Source organism: Sinohyriopsis cumingii, chromosome 6, assembly GCF_028554795.1.
Source record: "Sinohyriopsis cumingii isolate HCF-2022 chromosome 6, ASM2855479v2, whole genome shotgun sequence".
In the NCBI taxonomy this organism is placed as follows: Eukaryota; Metazoa; Mollusca; class Bivalvia; order Unionida; family Unionidae; genus Sinohyriopsis; species Sinohyriopsis cumingii.
In genome coordinates, this window is record NC_142966.1 from 107,098,584 (window position 1) to 107,121,518 (window position 22,935).

The window sequence follows — 22,935 nt, forward strand, 5'->3', positions numbered from 1 at the left end:
ACAACTTTCGCAAACAATTGAATTGGACCCATAACAATACAACTGTGTCTTTAATTGTGTATATTTACTTTCCATGGTAAATGTATGCCTTTCTTTCCAACGAAGTTCTTTGTTCTGCGTTCACTAGTAGACAACGCTGCGTGGAAATGGCCAAGTACCTTATCCTTTCCTGACGTATTTTCGGGTCTCGTTTTATGAATACGATATAACTCATGTCAATATCAATTTTCTAGCCGACCAATTATGAATGCAAATCTAGCTGGGATGAACGGAAATTTAACTATTAGTTACTTTCCCGCCAGTTGCAACAAGACGTAATATAACCAGTGGTAGCTATCAGTTTGCAATATTCATAGTTCGCGCGTGGTATGCACATGAGAATCGAAGTGGAATAACATAAAAAAAATATGGAAGACGAGGTAGGTAACTAGAGAAAAGGAACAGATAAGAAACTAAATTCATCATGATTTATTAATTGATCCGTGTAATAATAATAATTCAAACGCCTTTCACAGTTAAAAATAATAAGTGGATCGCCTTCATATATATGCTTTATTCCATTGTATAGATATCCAGCTGACATCTTTCATCTACCTATCTACCTATGTTGGTTTGTTTCTGTCTTTCTGTATACCTTACCACCTTCCTTCCTAAATGCATACGTACACAGGTGAACATTCACGCTGTAAGGTTGCGCAATTTGTGAGCGGAAATCTATTTCTGATGTTTTGAAAGAATTAGTATAACCAGTCGCGGCTTTCAGTTCGCCATATTCATAGTTAGCATGTGTTATGTCCATACGGGTCTAAATGGAATAACGTAAATTATTAAAGACGACGTAGGTAAATAGATAAAGAAGGTATTAAAAGAACTTATTGTAATTTATCAATTCATCAGTATGTTAATAAATGAAAACATTTCACATTTGAAACTAGTTTATGTATCTCCGTTGAATCATCCTCGCCCGCCTCTCTCTCTCTCTCTCTCTCTCTCTCTCTTTAAGTGCTTTTCTGTCTCTCTGTAAATCTTCTCAACTACCTACCTAATTACATACATAAGCTGGTGATATTTCCTGAAATAAACAGTCCCATTAAACAGGTTTATATATATATATCTACCTTTATTGAATAGATCAGGTAAGTAAAGATCAATATTCTTTTGATAGATGTATATGAGGCAAGATGTAATCTGAATAATTCATGAGATCGAGGTCTCTATTTGAGTCAACATCTAGTATTGCATTTGAGTGAATCATGACTCTCACTGTATCGGAGAGGATTCTGGCCACGTCAGGTCTACATTTTTAAATTAGCACCAGCAAAATACCTGTAATTAATGGAGCTCCGAGAATAGATCAAGCTTGCAAGTTCACTATCTAGTGATACTGTGGAAACTCCGGCACTCTCAGGTCATGTTCTTCTTTCTTCTGGAGTATACCAGTTTTCCTACATCATGACTGTTGTAAGCATGCTTTTCAACGTTTGAATGCTTGCTTAAAATAGACATCACGGATTTGATTGCACTTTTACTTCAGAAAGGAGTTCTTTTGGTAATATATTCATCTATTTACATGACTGAATTTTCACTGAAATTATGCAGATATGGAGTTCGCATTATTACCGATGTTTTTCTGTTCATATATAAGCTGTGACAAAATTTCCACATCTATCGTTGTCTCTCTGGAGTAAGTTATATTACACTGACTGGTATATATGCTCGTTTATCGTCCAAAAAGTATGAAGTACACGTACTAGTTCAGAAGAAAGCAAGAGATGCCTGAAATATTTCCCATTATAGGATATATTTACAGTGCATCTCTCTCTCTCTCTCTCTCTCTCTCTCTCTCTCTCTCTCTCTCTCTCTCATTTCGTCTTTAACTCCGCGTAATTATAGTTAGAACTAAAATTGCCTTCTTAAAGGTTTCATAATTACATACTTAGATTTCCTTTAATGTTTTAGCAAAATATATAGCTTAAATTGAGAGCTTTGTTCTAGCTAATGTACGTTTGCACCGAAATCGTAACTGTTACAGATTAAGGGAATGGGACCAAGGTTCGAGAATGCCATAATTGGCGTACTATCTCCAAGAATGTATCCGACAAGTACCTTTGTGCATATGCCATGTAGTATTTTCAGTTAATTACTGTGCTACATAATTATGAAAACGAAATGTATATTTGCTGTCATTGGCTTTTAGTCAGTAAGTCTTCTTGTGTATTTTGCTCGCTTTCTATATCATGGTATAGTTCTGTAAATAAACAAGCTTGTATAAAGGAACAAATGGGGGGTATTTTTTAAAATATGTTTTTGTGGTTTTTTTAATTTTATTGTTACCTCATTTAGCTCATTATATTATTAGAAGATATTTTACATAGTATATTTTATAGTACTAGTCAACATTTCGTACAAGGTAGTTTTATCTGAATATATGACATTTTGTACAATGTGTATGTTAATATTTGAGATTTTGTACAAGGTTTATGTCAAAATTGAACATCTTGTACAAGATAGTTTTATGTTAATATTTGACATCATTTCGTACAAGGTCGTTTTTATATTAATATTTTGACATTTTGTTCACGGTGTATGTAAATATTTGACATTTTGTTCAAGGTGTATGTCAATATTTTGACATTTTGTACAAGGTAGTTTTTATATTAATATTTGATATTTTGTTCAATGTGTATGTTAATATTTAATATTTGTACAAGTTGCATGTTAATATTTGACATTTTATACAAGGTCCATTTTAATATCTAACATTTTGTACTAGGTAGTTTTTATAGTATTTATGGACATTTTGATCAAGGTGTATGTTAATATTTGACATTTTATACAAGGTGCATTTTAATATTCAACATTTTGTACAAGGTAGTTTTTATATTAATATTTGACATTTTGTACAATGTCGACTTGTTTTAAAGTCTGAAAATTTTTACAAGGTAGTTTTTTGTATTAGTGTCTGTCATTTTGTACAAAAAGGGTAATGAAACTCGCTTCCGTCTGAAATCGTTCTGGGTTCGGAATAAATCAGCTGACGCAGTATTCGATTTATAATGGATTCATGGAATACAGTCAAGCAGGTATTCATCAAGTCATCATATGCAATTTATAAAAAAATCACTCATACATAAATTCAAATGAAATATGTATATGGTCGATTCGACTTCAGGTACTTTAAATGTGCTAAATGGCGTTCATTTGGAAAATAGAAAATAGTTTATGTTTAAAGCTAGTAGCATTCAATTTTGTATTCATCACCGCTTACTTATCAAAATCATTGACATAATTGTTTTTCTCTATTATATACAGACGATGGAGTTTTATTGTGAAAACCCTTTGAAGAATTTCGAATAATTTAAAACAAGATTAACGAGACTATTGCGGACTTATAGAGGGCAAAATTAAAAGAGCTCTATTTATTTACAGTGTTTAAACAGTGATTTTTCTTTGTGGACATTGAGTATTTGTAGAAAGTCCTGAAAGTAGTTCAAACACAACTATCTAAGTACTCAAGACCTTCACTTCGTGTTTTGTTTTTAATTTACATTCTATCAAACATTCTTTGGTACTTAGTGAACAAGTAGTACTCAAAAGAAGTCAAGGAAACCTTTAAGGTAGAGAACATCAGCTATTACTGGTGTAAACAAACCGTTCAATCTAGATGGAAATGATCAGATGAATTTGCTTCTTTGTGCACCGTACACATAAAAACTAAATAGCAATTACGTGTCACAGAATGTGTATTTTCACTTAAGATTGTTTGATGCTAAGGTCAAGCAATTAAAAGACTTTTTGTGACTTCGCCGTCTCAGTCAATATCGACAAACCTTTGTTAGACCTTACCGTATTAGTGACTGTACACGACCCATCCGTACCGTATTGATGACTGTATAAGTCCCATTGATAGTGCAAACAGCGCTTACTCACTGTCTTCAGTCAGATGGTGCTCCAGCGGATCGCATTATGTTAATGATTTTAAGCAAACAGCGTACGTCTTGATGAGACGGAGCATTTTGCGACGACAGTCTTTCAAATCATAAAATGAACGAGCTTGACTTTAACCTGGATTTTTTTATATCAGCCAATACAGAAATGTTACTGAGGTAGGCTTCAAGCAACTGGTTCAATACAAAGCCCGATTGGGAAGGGGGTGGGTGGTCTGAAATACATGCTGCAAATAAATGTACACGAACACAAACATACGGTTTGTCACTTGAAATTTGTCCGTCGTTGTATTCTCGCGCACGTTTATTGGGTATTATGCACAATTTGAGTAAATTGAGACACATAATTTGCTTTGGCGCCCTTTCGATGGAAGTCAATGCCCTTTTGTAATTTTGAATCACACACACACACACACACACACACACACACACACACACACTGGACCTGATTCGGCCCGGCAATACAGATCTCATGCTCAATATTTTTACGATCTTTAGACCATGTGTAGGACTTCTGCAAAGCCGTGGTAAGTTTGCGCTTGACGAAAAGGCGTCCAGGGCTGGCGTTTCTTTCGGTGCCATCATCTCGGAAAAAATCACGCAGAAAAAACTCCGCGAAACCACACTCTGGGCGCCCTATCACCCGCAACTTTACGACGACCATGAGTATTATCTGTTCACACTTAGGTGCAGATAATTCGCGTGAACATACGTTGATTATGGTATTGATTATTGCACGAGAAGTGACACCTGAATCGCACAAATTTATAGCTGTTTTGCTGCATATTTTTCTCCAAATATCAGAGTCGCTATCTTTAGTTTAACCTTTTTCACGGTTGGTTAATGACCAGAGGATTATCAATGTTCAAATCAAGATTTAACAAATACAGTTAATTATAATAATGGAGACAAAACACGTAAATGTGGAGACAAAGTACGTAAAAGCAACGCATACATCATTTCGGCTGTGTAGTGTAGTTATCATCATCATCATCATCATCATCATCATCATCATCATCATCACTGTGTATTACTATGCTCCTTATAGTAATATTTTTATTAAAAGCAGTAGTATTAGTATTGTTATTGTTGTTGTTGTTGTTGTACCCACGGGTCCCAATGATAGGTCATATGCAGAATTAAAAAAAAAATCTTTCTTTTTCTTGCAGTCATAGCAGAAAGACAAGTCATACATGTGGCTGATATTTACAATATCTCTCCTGTGCCACTGTCTCTGGTAGGAGTACGTACGGGTGATATGTATGCAAGGGGGTTAGAATATGCAATAAAAGCGTGAAGTGTATGGGAGAGAGATTGCAATGATGAGCCAGAGATTTTGGTCTGGCTCTTCTTCTTATTCTTCTTCTTCTTCTTCTTAGTAGTAGTAGTAGTATTGTTGTTGTTGTTGTTATCATTATTATTATTATTATTATTATTATTATTATTATTGTAGATGACCATGGCAAACAAAGCCCAGCTGAAAAGCCTTCAGTTGCGACTGGGATCTTTACTCAATCAAAGACAAGCGTTAAACTCCAATGTAACTCTTAAGTTCTTTGAACGATTTAGAGATGCTGCTGAGAAGGTACGTAGATCTGTCCGTATTTCTGTCAGTAAATATTCACTCATTTATTCAGCGAGATCTTTTTTCTTCTCTTCTTCCCTCTTTTTTTGAATATCTATTTATTTCTACTTATTGTCTAATATACGTTAGCTCCTTGTATATATATATATATATATATATATATATATATATATATATATATATATATATATATATATATATATATATATATATATATATATATATATATATGCTGTATTTTGTCTTTCTCTCTATCTGCCTCTGTCAACCATTAACTTATTCCACATTTACGCCTGTAAATACCCTATCAGAGTACTACTTCAGTGCATCCTGGATGTATACGATCCCACTGATCTATACATCTGTCCATACATGGGCTAACAACAAATACAGTCAGTGATCAGTTATTTCACACTTACGCAATATTTACTTTAATATTTACAGGCCTAATTATTATTATTATTGTTATTATTATTATTATTATTATTATTATTATTATTATTATTATTATTATTATAGTTCTTGCCCATTATACCACTATAGCATTCTCTATATCTTACCTTTAGCGCTCCATGCTTAAGTCTAGCGTGATATATCTTTAACAATTTTTTTAGATGGCGTTGAATTTTCGTCACGCTGTGTTTCCGTCCTTTGTGTACAACATATGTTTAGGTCCAAACATGTTGATACTCTGTGTGATAGACAATAACTGGCTCGTTTATTATTGTTACACAACTTGTTACGGGCATGTCTCTTGCTGTAAATTCCCCTAATGATTCTTACATGTAGGCTGTTTATTTCCTAGCTGGAAATGGTTGAAAACCGTTTTGAAATGGCGCCATTATTAATATTAAAATCTCTCTCTCTCTTTATATATATATATATATATATATATATATATATATATATATATATATATATATATATATATATATATATATATATATATATATACATGTATGCATATATGTACTTATTTAAATATATATCATCTTAAAATCCTTACTACCTATCTAATTAGTAACCAACTTGCCTAAGTACTCAGACAACATTTGTAGAAATCATAGACGTCGCATAATGTACATATTTTCTCAACCAGGGTACCGATGCATACGAAATCAGTGAATCCCTTAATAGACTGGAGCAAATGCTGAAACAAGAGGGTCTCTTCAAAAATGTAAAGGCAGATTTTGGCAGAATCAAGAAAGACATTCATTCCGTAGGTATTTTTCACAAAATAAAATCTGAAGAAATTCATCTATATAAATTATGTGGCCTTGGATATGTAACTAATATGTGAATGAATGCCTAGATATGAAAGTGAATCAATCAGCTGAAAGTATAGACTATGGAACATAACAAATGCCACATGATGTCAAATGTCACATGATGATTTCCTATATACTATATAGATGAACATAAACAATTGGCTGCAAATTTACAATTTAGTGTACAAGGGAATACAGTTGTACTATACAAGATCAAAAATATAATTTAATGTGTCTGTGAATACCCTTGCTTTATACAACATCGATCTTTTAATGAAATTAGTAATTATTTCAGTTGCAGAGATATGGCTTTTAAACTTTTTGTTACGACAAGAGTTCCTAGTCTTTGCTACGTCAAACGTTTCTGGTCGTTGTGACGTCAAGCGTTCCTATAGTATTTGCACACACTCTCTTTGTTTGTACCCACCTACCTATTTTAAAACGAAAATCATGAATGCACAAAACTTAGTAACTTCCCTCATTGATTTAAAAGTTCTGACGTGATTGCAGTCAGGGGTCCCAAATGATGTCAGCTAGTTGGCGTTTCCAATCAAACGGGAGTTTCTTGTCTAACGCGGTCGCCATGTTTGCATGTGCGAGTCTATATTTTCAAGCAACATATATGATAAACTCAATAATTCAATACATTTTGGAGTTACATATCTTTTGAACACATGTATGCAAGAGTTCCTCCTTTTTTTTTTTGTTCAATTTGTCTTAGTAATATTAAAATCATAAATTGCAAATATTGGACGCAGATGAAAACGTTTTTGCTAAAATGGACTGCCCTAGAAAGCAGAACAAGACAGTGAGCAGTCTGTCTACTTGTTTACATCGAGGGTTTCCGTTTGCTATAAAGCGCCAATAAGTCTACAGTGTAAGGGACCCATTGGCGTAAATCAGGTTAGAAATTGTAAATCAATGAATCAAATGACTAAGTTTTGTGCATTTTTATATCTTTGATACCTTTCGTTTTTAAAATCAAAAGAGCAGGGTGCAGACAAACTGGGAGGGTGAACTAATACTCTAGCTTTTGTTCGTCAAGCGTTCCTAGTCATTGTTATGTCAAGCGTTCCTAGTCTTTGTTACGTCAAGCGTTCCTAGTCTTTGTTACGTCAAGCGTTTCTAGTCTTTGTTATGTCAACCTTTCAATAGCAGCCTGTATAAGTAAATCACAGCCACCACAACGACCTTCATTGCAATCACCACTGCCAGCATCATCATCACCATTACCGTCACCGGCATTTGCCATACAAACCGTGACAGTAAAAATATGAAAATATTCGTTCTATTAATTGTACAGGCATTATATGATGTAGAGAAGAAGAGCCCCAGAACAAATCTACCTGGTCTGACAACCGCCAAAGATAAAACCTTTTATGTGGCACCAAAAGGTTCATCTGACAATGACCCGACTAATTCGTGAGTTCAGACATTTCTCTTTCATCCATTTATTTATTCACTTTTTCTTTCTTTCTCTACCTACCATACAATATATTCCACGACCCCATTTGTTTTTCATTCATGTTTACTCAAATAGCAGACTAATAATAATAAATCTCTGACAAAATAGATAACAAAACAAAACAACAAGTGAAGGTATATAGACACATACAGAAAGTCTAATTGATGACAGTGCTCGCAACATAGATGCCTGTCTCTTTGTATGTCTACGCCAAAAACATCGGGAATGCATTGAATTTGGAGAAAAACTAGGCGTACAGGAGCACCCGTAAGCAATATTTACAGTGACATACAAAAAGACGTACTTGTTCTATGGGTGAAAACCAACGGTTATTAGTTGCTAAAAAGGTGACAGCTTGACACAAAATGAATTGAATCTGGAGAAAAACTCGGCGTACAGGAGAACTCACCAGCAATATTTACATGACATACAAAAAGGCGTACTTGTTCTATGGGTCAAAATCTACGGTTCTTTGTTGCTAAAAAGGTGATAAATTAAACAACACAAAATGCACTTTTGTGTTAGACTCGTCTTTGTTTAAAACCGGTGAAAAATCAAATTCAAGAAAACACTCTGTGGCCCACTTTTGATACACAAAGCAAGGTTATCGTCGAATTACTTATAAAAAAATGACTTCAGAACAATGTCAAGCACGGCAATATTATTAATATGTATTTGGTCACGGACTTTAGTACCTATACTCTCTGGAATAATTATCTTAAGTAAGCTATGCATGACAGGTGAAACATAAAGGATAACATTCGTCCTTTTTGAAAAATAATATGAAACTAGTTTTAAAATTTTGTTATCTTTCTGCTAATAGCCTTATCCAGCAAAAGATTAGAACAAACTCAACACATCTTGTATGTCATATGGAATGAGCGCAGATATGAGGTATTATTATATATTTCATAATGAGATATTGAAATATATAAGTGAAATATAAATAATATAAACATAATGGCGATATAACGTTTAGAAATACTTAACTTTTTTCCGTTTAGGAAACGTATCTGCCCTTGTCTTGGTACTCTTCATGAATTTATATATTTAGGCCTTTTTCATATTTCTTCTTTTTCTTTTCTGTCCTTCCTTCCCTCGTTCCTTCCTTCATTCCTTCTCGCAATCAATTAATCACGATAAACATATCTGAAAATAAGTCAAGACTGTAGACCCTCTAGCACGCTTTTATGTAATCAAAGAGGGGAAGTCATTACCAAAAGTATAACCGAAATGTAACAACAAAAAGTAAGCTACAGTTATTAACATTTTCATACAATTAGTTTACACATTAATAATGCTAAGTGTCAGTGACTGAATTCGCATGACCTTTTGCTATTTGATCTTCTGTGTGTCATTTACAATAATATATACTTGTTACACTCTGCGATGAACGGTACGCGTTTTAGGAACACCGTCCCACCCCACCCCCATTTTGATTAAATATAGTAATAAAGTTGTTTCAAAGTCATGACGTTAACTCTCGACCCAACTGTAATCATGTTGAAATCGATGGAGAAATCTGGTATAGGTGAGTGTTGATTGCGAACTGAAAGTACTCGACAAACTTTGCATGTAGTGTCTGCTAACGGAACAAATTAAAGAATCAAAATCGATAATACTAAATTCGCAATCATTCAAAAATTTTGCTCAAAGAAGTTACATGCATTTTGAAAACAATTAATTTCACAAAATGCACAATTTAAAGTATAATTTGTAAAACTAAAATTGTAAAACGTCACTGTCCTAAAATTATCGTGTCGAATAGAGAAAGAGTCTATACAAATCGACAGCTCTGCCTATAGAAAACCTATAATCAAAAAGGACAGATGTGTTTTTTTTTATGGTAGACATAAGGAAAAAGTTAAGTTGTGAAGTGGAAACAGTGAAGTGGCAACATTGTGTATAGTTAGTAATGAAAAAGCAATTTTTCCACTTCATATATATATATATATATATATATATATATATATATATATATATATATATATATATATATATATATATATATATATATATATATGTGTGTGTGTGTGTGTGTGTGTGTGTGTGTGTGTGTGTTTCCCAGGTGAACAAATTCCTTTGGTTTTCTTTTTCTTTTAAAAATCAAGTTAAATCACATGATCATTAAATTTGTTCACGTGACAAATTTGATCAGAAGCTTCTAATTTTTCATACAAACAACGCTATAAAGGTACAGCTGCAGAGTCATCCTTGTTGTAAACTGTTAATAAAGTATTTTCTTTGTTGAATTTTTGCAAAAGAAAAGTTTTAAAAATTTAAAAAAATAAAAGACTTTTAGTTACTTTTTGCTAGTGCAATGGCAAATATGGCTAAAAGAAACAATAAAGAAAGAACAGGCCATGTTGTACTCATAAAGCGTTATCAGACCACTTCAGAGGTTGAGGCCATTAGGCCCTGGTTTTTATAGAAATTGGGAATGCCAAAACAAACCCATACAATTTACAAAATAAAGATGTAGAAACACAAACAATGAAGAATATTCATTATTTTATTTCAGAATTGTTTATTTATAAAACGCTTTTCGAGGACTCTTTGGGATTGAGCCCCGAACCGAATCCCCCTCCCCGCTCCACCCCCCCCCCACCCCCCTCCGATTTGGCCTGTGTCTTTTTACAAAGTGATTCATGTCAAAAGCACGCATTATGCGACAGCAATGTGCTGTATAAGCTAATTGAATAGTGTCACAGTGTAATCGGACAAGGATCATCAACTAATGTTTCACTATATGATATTAAGAAATGACGGGGTGGGTGGGACTGACCCTCGTGGGCGATTCGGCCTGTACGACCACGCCGTGTTCTTTTGTGTGTGTCATCAACGTATTCAAAAATGTTTCTACCGATAAGTATCTATGAGTTTGCTGTGAATACAAATCATGGCAAGTTCATCTGGTCTGATGTTATGTTATGGATGGCAACTCTATAACAGTGTTTAGTGGAGCTAATCAGCATAACTCACGTAAAGTTTAGAAGAGAAAGTTCAGAAGGAAAGCCTTTTAAGGTCTTTTTCCCATCGATCGTGAACAATGTAAGATAAACAAAAAGCTTGTAATAATGTGCAAGCTAGGATGGGAATGCCGTACCAAACAAGATTTTGTGCTGATAGCCCAAAAGTGGTATGTGAATAAGAGGCTATAAAACATACATTCAGTCACAAACTGATAGATATGTTGTATTTATAAACGCATTAGGGTGTTAGCAGAATGGTCTGTTTAGAAAAGCCAATGACCCTTACGAAAAATCAATTGAAAGAGAAGACGGGGCACGTCAGATCATTAATCGTCTTTCCATTTGTCTCCTTATCTCTTTGATGTGAGTTATGGTAGAGTGGACTAACACAGAGGGGTGTCACACGATAGGGAGTGTGTTGCTAAACGGGTTTTATTCATTAAATGGTTATTTATTACCTCCGATATACACTAACTCAATTCAGCTACAAACACGGCTGATTTACTTCTTGCCAAAACTACAGCTACTTTGGATAAAAAAGAAAACAAAATGAATGAATACACATGCAGTAAATAAACAACGAAGTTTCTATGGGTTTGTAGCTATCTGCATCGTGAAAGCGTCAAAATTTACGCGCACATTTGATCGAGATATTGTGTAAGACGAGGTATACAGGTATGCCGATGTACATCCATTGGAAAAGAAATAAATGGAGGACGTCACGTTACTTGGCACATGACGCTCAAACACGACAGCGGGAATAATACTTTTTTTTTATTTTCTTCTATGCTTACATATATTAATATATATTTTCATACATAGGCCTACTATGTACTATTTCAATCAGGGTTGTATGTTTGTAATGTACCTCGCTTATGTTTCCTCTGTGTTTGCATGTTGTGCCCTAACACATAACATCTTTATAAAAATTTAAAAAAAAACTTTATATACATGCAAACCTTTTCCAATGTAAGTTTTGTTCTAAAATAGACTATATCCTGCATGCAGGGCCACTGACAAGATTCGTGGTCCCTTCGAAAAATTATCCAGTAGGGTCCTATGAATTGCAAACTGTGATGACGGTGGACCGCCTCAAAGTTGTGGTCATGCAGAATGTTGTCCTAGTTGTGTTACTCTATCCGCGGCCTTGCCTGCATGTATAAACAAAACTCAGTTTGGGATAACTTAATAAATGGTTAACACCGCCGTATTTTGCAGGAAGCAATTTAGTTTAAGCTACTACTACTACTACTACTACTATTGCTGCTACTACTACCGACTGAGTAGTGGATAGAGCGATTGGGAGTTTACTTTCTCTGGGAGACTCAAGCCGAAAATGTTATTTGTGTGGGTTTTCCAACAGAGATGTGACATAAATAACGAACATTATAACCAAACTTCAAGTACATGTACACTTAAATGAGACCACTAAGCAGCTGTAGCCGTTTCTCATGCATAGTAGATATATACAAATTTTGTTGTTTGAAAACAGTCGTTGCAGGTATCAAAATGTCAGGTTGGTATATATCCAAAAGATAAATCCGGAAATCCATGATTTTAATCTGCGTGAAATTCTTTTTCCGGTAGCTCTAAAGAATGCTGTATTTGGACCTCATATACAGGGCTGGCGCCAGACCCGGCCAGACTATCTGGCGCCCTAGGCAAGGTTAGATTCTGGCGCCCCCCCCCCCCCCCGAAAATATCAATTTCAAAATTTATAAACAATAAAAAAAAAATTACAAATGCGCCCCCTGAAATCAGCGCCCTAGGCGACTTCCTAGTTTGCCTATATGGTAGCGCCGGCCCTGTTTATATATCACCATGAGTAAAATCTGCAAATGAAGTAGTTTTCACTTTTTAAAGTTGTTAATTTGCATACGAAAATCATGAATCAAGAGAACCATACTGCATTATTGCTAAATAAAAAAGAAGAATAATAAGCTATTTAACGAGAAACGTATTTATCAAAAAGCAGAGAAAAAAGTCCTACAGTATATTGTGGCTATCTGTGGCGTGTAAGTAGCTTTAGTGATGAGTATGAATTCATGTATCTATGTAAATGATCTCAGAATAACTTTCGGCAGGTTGGTAAAAAGGATGAAGACCAAAATGAAATGATGGAGATCTCTCGTTTCTTTGTTAGGATCTTTTTCTTTTCACTTTACAAAAGTTATGAAAACTCAAGATTTCACTGAATTCCGTTCCGGTTCACGTAATGATTCATCTGTTACCTCTGCTCTTTTGTTTCATATGGAATAGCTTTAAAAAAAATATAAAAAATAATTATTCTGATTGAGAGAGAGAGAGAGTAAATTAATAAGATATAAAAACAAAGACAATTCATTCATGACTAATCCCAATATATATATATATATATATATATATATATATATATATATATATATATATATATATATATATATATATACACACACACACTTACTTCTGCAGTTCCAAAGTGGTTGGTGGAGTGTCAGCCGAGGACATGAAATCGATGAACTACGCTATCGGCCGACTCTATCGTCATTTACAGCTGAACCAGCCAAAAGAAACAGATAACCGATCTTCGGAATCTGTTCCGGCTTCCGATACGCAAAAAGAGACTGCTAACATTCTGACAGTAACACATTTGACTGGTCCGATTGAGGAAAATTTCCGCGAGCTCGTTATTCGGCTTAAAAACTTTGAAAAAGAGTTTCAAAGACAGAGAGTACAACAGCAGCGAGATGTCATGAGGTAGATTATATGCTATTTTTGTATTTTCATCCTCCTTCTCAGTCAATAACAGTATTGTCGTCATCACATTCATATAAAACTTTCTCATTATGTTCTAATTTTAGACAATTTTCTTCTTTAGCTGGTTGCCCTACACGACCCTTGATAAAGCCATTAACATTTTTAGTATCTTCTGCCTTTAAATACATGAGGCCTGATTTCGTTACACCTTTATCATACAAAACTGACTTGAAATCTGTGTCTTTTATAGATAATAGCTGGATATTATATACTCTACTTAGAAGTGAATTCGAACCAGCACTGAAATGGAGACAGTGTACTCTCCTTTTTTATCATAAAGACTCTTAACATATTGTTGATTATCGATATCATATTGCTGATTATCGATATCATATTGTTGATTATCGATATCATATTGTTGATTATCGATATCATATTGCTGAGTATCGATAAATTGAAACGTTACTGTACTACACAAAGAAAACTAGGTATAATGTTTGGTGTATTGGGTTTGTACTTTCTTAAATTGTCAAACTGTTAATGTGTGTTAATTTAACAGTTATGTCTTTCAAGTTCAGTTGCTAATGACTCTTTCTTAAATTATTAAAACTAGGTTCCAGGAAGAAATCAAACGCCTGAGCAAAAATGCATCTGAATTGAAACGTGAGAATGAAAGGTAAACATACATACATACCAACATGCATGCGTGCGTGCGTGCGTACATACATACATACATACATACATACATATGAACGACTATTGGGTATGTAAAGGGTTTTGTGCAAATATTTACTAAAAAGGAACAAGTTTATCACTTCAGCGACATGTACATGTATGATGTAAAATATGACAGGTATTAATTCTGCCAAAAATTGTTTCCTAAATTGATTTAGGGTGTCGAACATTTATCCTGAGAATTAGTCTATATATATTGTATGGTTATACAAATAATCACTTTAAAATATGTAAGTGTTTATTAATGTAAATGGGCTTCATTATTTGCAGATACAAAGGAATCCAGCCAATCGTCACAAGAGCAAAGGGAAAGCAAGTTGAAAAGATCGAGGAAAGGTGAATTCCCCAAATCTAATTTATTCATTATTTGATATCACATACTTGGTAATTTATGTCATGATCAGATAAACAAAAGCAACCGAAATTGTTCTCTGAAGACAAATTTGAATATCTCATAACATGTCCTATCGATTCCAATTAAACTTAACGTCAACTACGTGCACATATCTCGAACCGTAGGAACGAGATGAAGTAATGCGCATTAAAGCGAAACAAAGCTTCTCAAACTCCACGAATAATTAGAATTCCAGATAGTGACGTCTGCCTATATCTAAAAGAGTTCACGAAACGTCCTACATTGTGCATCCCATATTACAGTTGAGCCTTGGGGTGTGCCACTATATAGTTCAGGCCGATTCTGTCAATACCTTTTAAAACAGAAAGAGTACACAGATGTTACAGTGGTGAAAAGAGTACACAGATGTTACAGTGGAGCCTTGGGGTGTGCCACTATATAGTTCAGGCCGATTCTGTCAATACCTTTTAAAACAGAAAGAGTACACAGATGTTACAGTGGTGAAAAGAGTACACAGATGTTACAGTGGAGCCTTGGGGTGTGCCACTATATAGTTCAGGCCGATTCTGTCAATACCTTTTAAAACAGAAAGAGTACACAGATGTTACAGTGGTGAAAAGAGTACACAGATGTTACAGTGGTGAAAAGTAAATATTTAGGCAAACGGATAACCCACCGTGTTGCACTTAGTTCACGTATAAGGTGATATATTGCATTATAAACGTGCATGTAGAAGTTATTTTCTGGTCATGTAGGTTATATTATTTGCTTTTATAACAGGTATAGAACGGAGAAGAAAGATTTCGAAAACAAAATAAATGAAATTGAAGAGGAGTTGAAGAAGAATCTAGAGAGGTAAGTTCATTATTATTTTCAAAGTTGAAATAGACTTTAAGTTTAACTGCTTTGATAATTAATTCCCATCTTAACTATTATTCTTTCCGAACAACCCAACCAGTATTAGGTATAAATCGAACAGTTTACTGCCCGCTAATTCAGTTTGTTTAGATGTTTTGCTGCACGTCAATACTAGTAGGTTATTTAGCCAATATACCTTTGGAATACAGCGCCTCTTCACGAGCACACCACGGTAGCCGGACCAGGCTGATTGGATGGTAGGACTCAATCCCAGACACATTCAGTAGCAAGTCTGACACGCTAACCTCTGTGCCGCTTGTCTCGTCTCGCCATTAGTCTTTTCTTACTAATTGCGAGTGTGCGCATAGGGACCATTCTATATCGCCAACCCATCTCTTGGGGCGGGAGCGTTGTTTATAAAGAAATGGATATATATTGAGCCGTAAATTAATACATCCTTATAGTAACTTCTTCTCTTTCAGATAATGTAGATAGGAATTGTTGACCTTTTGACGGTCTGGTTTTCCAGTATTGTTTTAGATTAAAATTCGCTGTTTTATGACTTCAAATATCAAAACAGAAAACTTCTCCACTTCTCTTTAATCCCTACCGCAATATCTTAACCAAATTGGCAATAATGAATAAACATAAGTTTTCTTTTCTGAAGACGAAACCTGAAAAATAATTAAAAACTTTGTATTGTAGTGTAATCCAAAGCAAAGACGAAACCCTGAATAAATTAAGGTTCCAAGTCGAAACTTTGACGACGTCGGTGAACGTATTGTACAATATGGTGGCTGATGAGGAGCTGGAGAAAAAAAAGTCAAGTGGTCCGCATAGATCACATGAGGATATGAACGGAAACGTTGACGATCTAATAAAGACGGTCACCGCTGTTACTGGTTGCGTGCAGGTCCTCAAAAACAGAAACCAAGAGATGAAGAAGTATGTATTCTCAATTCTCTTCATTAGCAATTGTACAATGTGGTCATCAGATCGTGGTAATAATTGATATGAATACTAGTCAACAGATTTTAAATGAAGTCTTTGATTTTTTTGTGTGCATAATTTTAAATTAGGTATGGATATCCATTGAATTATCATTATAAATTTGGGCAATTGTAACCTATTAAACATGGCATATTCTTTACAGGCAGTGCTCATTTAACTCTTTACTGAAATTAGCCGATAAGCAGCTCATTTTTAATTCAAAATATATCATCCATACAATCTTGCATACTAAACTTTGACAACTCGTGTCTAGTAGATGCCCCTAACAGTATTCAATGTAGTTCTGAAAAATATTTGTATATGACTAATCCGTTCAAGGCCGGTTTGATGCGTGCGATTGTGTGACGTCAACAGGATGCAAATGTCCAAACCGCACGTGTTGCTTGTATATATTATCTTTATTCGTTCTTATAAATTTCCTTTTTGGAAAAAGTATTTATTAGTAAATCATTCATGTTAAAATTATTCAAGTTAGAGAAATACCATTACCATTCAGTGTTTGCTGTTTGAAAATGTGTGCCAGAGCATTCAGGAATTACTCAGAATTCTCTGGTTCAGTTATCTCCCTTGTGATGCGGAAGCATTTAGTTTGTTGGAAGGAGAGCACTATAACATGTAACTGTTACATTTAAGTTCATTCTTTCTTCGCAGAAAGGTTGATGATCTTACAAACTGGAGGAAGTGCTTGAAAGACTTGGACAAGGAAATCACACGCTTTTCTCGACCGTATGGCAGCATCGGGGATAAAGTTCACGAGACGAAGGTCAGAGGTCAAACTTCACTGAATGACGATCCATTTGAGGTCCTTGAAATCAACAAAACAAAACTTTCTAAAGCAAAGGAGAATATAAGCTTGAAACTTCAAGAGGTGTCGGATCTTAACATGTACGTAGACATTGTGCCAACTAGCTTTTAATTGTGCCTACAATGACTTCTAAATGTACCTACGACATCAGCGACCCGAGCAAATAGGTACAGTTGTGTGCTTATGACAGTCGGTTAACATATAACATGTACAGTTTAATATTTTTATACGACAACATGTTAAATATCTCTTTATGCGATTCTGATAGGTCAAAAACTGCGATGAATTTCTTGCGCATTATTTTCGTTAAAAACTTGCTGCAATCGTGTGAAATTGAATTACCCGGCCTACAGGATTTTTCTTTTTACAGTTACTGCTAAAATTTTGGCGGCCATTTTATCAAAATCGACTGCCCAACTGAAATAGTGAGAAAAAGGTCACGTCTGCCTAAATATGGCCCATTTACCCCACCACCACCACCATTGGCTTATTACGTCATGTATAGATTATCTTGTGCTGAAATATGGCGTAAAACCCCAAAGTACAACAACAACTAAGGGAATTAGTCAGCTGATAGCGTGCTTGTTGAAAGGGTTCGGGATATACCTGTAAAATGGAATCCACCCTATATGCAAGAGTGGCTTAAATGTTAACTTATATGAGCAGATAAACTCACCTCTGTTCACACAACAATTTTGGACATAAATCGGTATCCAAAGTGAAATAACATTATCCACCACATCAAGTTTACATTGTAAAATAACTAGTGTCATATGATGCAATTCTGAATCTGTATATGTCTACTATGATCTATTGTTCTGAATAGAATAATGCAAATACATTACTGTAAATCTGAATTATCTGCATCCATATCATTTTTTCATATATCTAACAATTTGTATTTGCAACTGATAGTGATGCGTCCTCGCTGTTAACCATTTTTCTAACCGAACTAAATCTATGTTACATCGTACTGACTTTGCATATACATTCTCTGTTGATATTATGTTGTTTGAGTCGCAAACTATATTTATTAGGATCGACACTTGCTATTTCAATTATAATTTGTAAACAATTAAGCTAAAACATTTTACTAGTTATGGAACAACTTAAACAATTCCAGGAACTATTTTTACGCGTAACTAATGGAAGGTGCAACGCCTGCGTCAGATTGACTGAAATTATTTTTTCTTCTTTCACTTTTATTTCCAGAAAACAAAAAATGTGATAAGCAGAATCCCATGTGGGTAATGATTTAATAGTAAATATGGGAAACTCGTTTAATAGTGTCCCAGATTTTGCTCGCGAAGACTCACAAAAGCTGAATATCATTCAACTCGTTTCTTAAATTCAGTATTAAATCATTACCCTTTTAAGATCCTCTATATATTAAATGCTTACTCACCGACCCCTCCACACACACACACACACACACACACACACACAAACAAATGTTACGCACCTTTACCTAAATCAAATAAAGCGGCATCTAAATTGTCCCTTGTATGCACGCTATGAAAATGGACACTGTTAAGTTTGTATGTTTGAATGAGTTTAACAGAATAAAAGCAAGTAAATTCAGCATGCTAATAGGTAAGAAATAGTGTTCGCAATTGTAAATATATTTATATCTGAGGATGAATATGTTATGTCTTTCCATACATCATACGTTATTTATAATGTCTTAAACATTACTATTATTACATTTAAAGTTGTTTTGTGGTATTCTCATATACGATATACGTTTTTTAAGTTATCTCAATAAACTTTGAGATATAAATGACAAATAACTCCCAAGAAAGACTGATGACAAAGAAACAGTTATATCATCGTATTTTCAAAATATGTTTATGAACCTTGTGTCAATACTGAGATGTACCTGATCTTCCTAATATATATATATATATATATATATATATATATATATATATATATATATATATATATATGAATTTCCAGCATAGCAATATAACAATTTCTTAAATGTGACATTGCAGGATCGCTAAAAGTAAAGACCGTGAACTCTCCAAGCTGAGGTCTAATACGGAGGAGATGGCTTCAAGGATTACAAAACTGTATGACCATCTCAGTACCATCCAGCAACACGACATCGCACTCTCAATGGCCGCGTTAAGGAAGGAGAATATAACAGACACGCCCAGACTTGACAGTCCTGGAAATGATCTTCCGGAAGCGGACAGGCACGATCAACTCGACACGATCGACAAACTCAAACAGATAGGCAATATGATGGTTTATCTACAACAGTAAGCCATTTTATCACAAATTTCAGACAAATAAAGTTATTACTATTAAATTTCTGAATTCCAAGAATATAACATCTTTAAAATGTTCACATGTTTCATTTTTGTACATTTGGTATTGGTATTGAGAGAGGAGGGGAATTTGCTGAAATTGCGTTTTTATGGAATTATAGCAGCAGCTTTTGTCAATTTGGGAATTTTTCTGCATCTCAAAGTTGTCTTGAGTGATAGTGATAGTTTGATGAGTCCACTCTTACAAGTATTCATTCGGACAATTCGATGGCACAACTGCTGATGGTCATTTCATACTTTGCAATTCCATAAGTTCAAACATTTTAATGTTACAATGGGATAAATATCGTCATAAGAGAGACGTTAAAGAAGGAAATAGGGTTACGGATGACGATACGTGGATGTGCTGCGTTGCAGTGTATCTATGAATTGGTCTAATATATTATATAATCTCATTACCCTATGCCTATACTTGAATGAATATTAAATCAGCACAACTGAAATAACTACTCTCTTTTCTCAGGGTGAGCAGCCAGAAGTCATCTGTCGCCAGTAAAATGGAGAATGACCTTTTGCCCTTGAAAGTCCGAATCAACAGGATGCATGACGAAATAAACAAAGCTATGACAAGTATGAGTTCTAGAGGATCAAATTCACCAGAAAGCGAAGACGATCTCCGCGCCTTCCGAACCCACAGAGAGAAGTCCCAGGAGGAGAAAGAAAACGCTTTCTCAAAAGAAATACACGATATGCTTACCAAACTATCTAAGATGGAACTCTGCATCAGGAAATTAATCCAACAAAATGGAGAAATTCAGAGATAAATTGCTCATAGGATTTTTGAATGTTGCGGTTTGCTTTAATGTACAATCGTTTTTTGCGAGCTTTTGTATGTCATAGAAGCAAGCTTTTGAAGACATTCTAGTGCTTCAAGTTGACTGATATTATATTGTGTTCAGTTTTCAATATTGATGGCATCATGAAAAAACAATTCTGCTGCATCTCACCATGTTTCATATCTCACCAGCATGAACATAATTTTTAAAGTGTGTTGAACGCTGAATCCCCAGACATTCATTTCAGTTATGCTTTTCTTAAATGATCGAAATCAAACCTACCTACCAGAGGCTTGTTCATGGATAACTGGATGTTTTAACCTGAGTTTGATTTTCAATCATTTCACAGTCAATCAGTACTTCACGAATACGTCCAATTAAGTCTATAAAAATTTACTTGAAAACGGATAAATGCCAGAAGACTAACATTTGCTAAATCCGAACGCTGCGAAACTGTAACATCTGAGGCACAAAACTGCGTCGCAAAGAAAATAACGCTGTGTACAGTGTTCGTAAAATGAAAAACAAAATGACGTGATCATTATTACATCGTGATGTCGTCGGTATGACGCCACTTGCTACCTTAGTGTATCGTTTCCCTGTGAACTCTGAGAGAGATTGGACGTACAATGACGTGGTTGCAACTTCTGTCTCTAATCGAATACTACAATGAAAATCACTAATGTAGTTTTATAGTCTCAACAACAGTCCTGCATGGAGTAATCAAATAAACGAAAAATATACTAGACATTGGAATATATTAGGGTGATTCAGAATCTTAAGTTAATCGACCGCTCAGGTTTTCTGATGCAGAAATATGTGTGTTCTCAATAACGGGTCGCACTGAAAACATTCGCGCAATTACTTGCGATTTTTTATTGATTCTAAAAATGGATATGATTTTCAAATTCTGCAGATAAGATACATATTAAAAAACTCGTTCAGGCATATTTTTTTTTATGGACATTTGGTGTCAGTGTATTTTGACCATTATTTTCTATGTAATAATCTGAACAGATATTTTCAAGTAAGAATGTCGTAGGAAAATACACTCCAGCCTATATATTTGTAAGTGATTGTTAACTAAAAGTATCATTTTTTTTTTTTTTTATTTTATAGAAAAAGATAATACCCCAGGAAAATGGAAACGATCGTCCTAAAGTCTCATCGAAAGAACGTATAAACAGAATTATAAATGCTAGCAAGTTGTTTTGAAATAATGTTACCGTACGAACATCATCAATATTTGTAATATTTCCCATTTATGGTAGCGACCAGTATATATTTCGGCCATTAGAACATGGTCCCCTTACTGCACTTTACGTTCCGTATGCATGTGTGTGTGTGTGTGTGTGTGTGTGTGTGTGTGTGTGTGTGTGAGGGAGAGAGAGATTAATGTTTATGTTTCCAATCACATAGTTTATGAAACGCAACTTGATTAATACGAATTTAACACATTTTCCTGTCTTTATCGATAGCTAAATTTTCTAGTCGGTGTGTACCCGATGTAGTTGTATGGTATTTGATATGCTTGTATATTAAGCTCATTAAGTGCTGCAAGTTAACATTTCACGCCCAACATTTTAATTAGAGGGATGATTATTGTGATATGTGTGTATGAGAATCACAGCATAGAAAAGTTCAATGCATTGCATATTATTGATGACCACGACAGCTTTTCGAATGACAATGGCAAATTCGTTCAGATAGTTGATTTTGGCTAACCAAGACAGCTTTTCGATTTACAATGGCAAACACTTCCAGAGAATCAATTTGGTTAACCAAGTCAGCCCTTCGAATTACAATGGCAAACACTTCGAGACATTTGATTTCGTTAACCAGGACATCTTTTCGAATTCCAATGGCAAACACGTCCAGACAAATGATTTGGTTAACCAAGTCAGCTTTTCGAGTTTTAATGGCAAACGCTTCGAGAGCTATGTTGAATCTCGATAGGCATGTATCGTTACGTTTTATCTCAATGTTCTTTTTGACATGGATCACCATTCTGGATCACATGGCAATCACGTGTTAAATTCACTTTAGGTAAACGTACTTGGATCAATAAACATGGATCATTGCTTTG

The 22,935-nt window shown here is 34.6% G+C and overlaps 1 protein-coding gene across 3 annotated transcripts; it reads left to right on the plus strand.

Annotated features, from left to right (window-relative positions):
- The first annotated feature begins 343 nt into the window (after positions 1 to 343).
- On the plus strand, positions 344 to 22,935 carry LOC149797662 (uncharacterized). 3 transcript variants are annotated; one of them, XM_089962569.1, is made up of 12 exons: positions 344 to 419; positions 5,401 to 5,532; positions 6,632 to 6,751; positions 8,104 to 8,222; positions 13,689 to 13,973; positions 14,587 to 14,649; positions 14,979 to 15,044; positions 15,844 to 15,918; positions 16,627 to 16,866; positions 17,584 to 17,817; positions 19,735 to 20,004; positions 20,537 to 22,935. In XM_089962569.1, exons 1-12 carry the CDS (start codon positions 408 to 410, stop codon positions 20,835 to 20,837), a joined length of 1,917 nt encoding a protein of 638 aa, XP_089818695.1. In that variant the 5' UTR covers positions 344 to 407; the 3' UTR covers positions 20,838 to 22,935. The 3 variants fall into 3 exon arrangements, with proteins under 3 accessions (XP_089818695.1, XP_089818698.1, XP_089818697.1); XM_089962572.1 differs by lacking the exon at positions 344 to 419 and adding an exon at positions 1,279 to 1,549; XM_089962571.1 differs by lacking the exon at positions 344 to 419 and adding an exon at positions 1,279 to 1,461.

Bases quoted from the DNA above. Each gene is read 5' to 3' on its own strand.
- LOC149797662 (XM_089962569.1), top strand. The intron at 8,223-13,688 runs GTGAGTTCAGAC...TTACTTCTGCAG, and splicing joins GACAATGACCCGACTAATTC to TTCCAAAGTGGTTGGTGGAG. The intron at 17,818-19,734 runs GTACGTAGACAT...GTGACATTGCAG, and splicing joins GAGGTGTCGGATCTTAACAT to GATCGCTAAAAGTAAAGACC.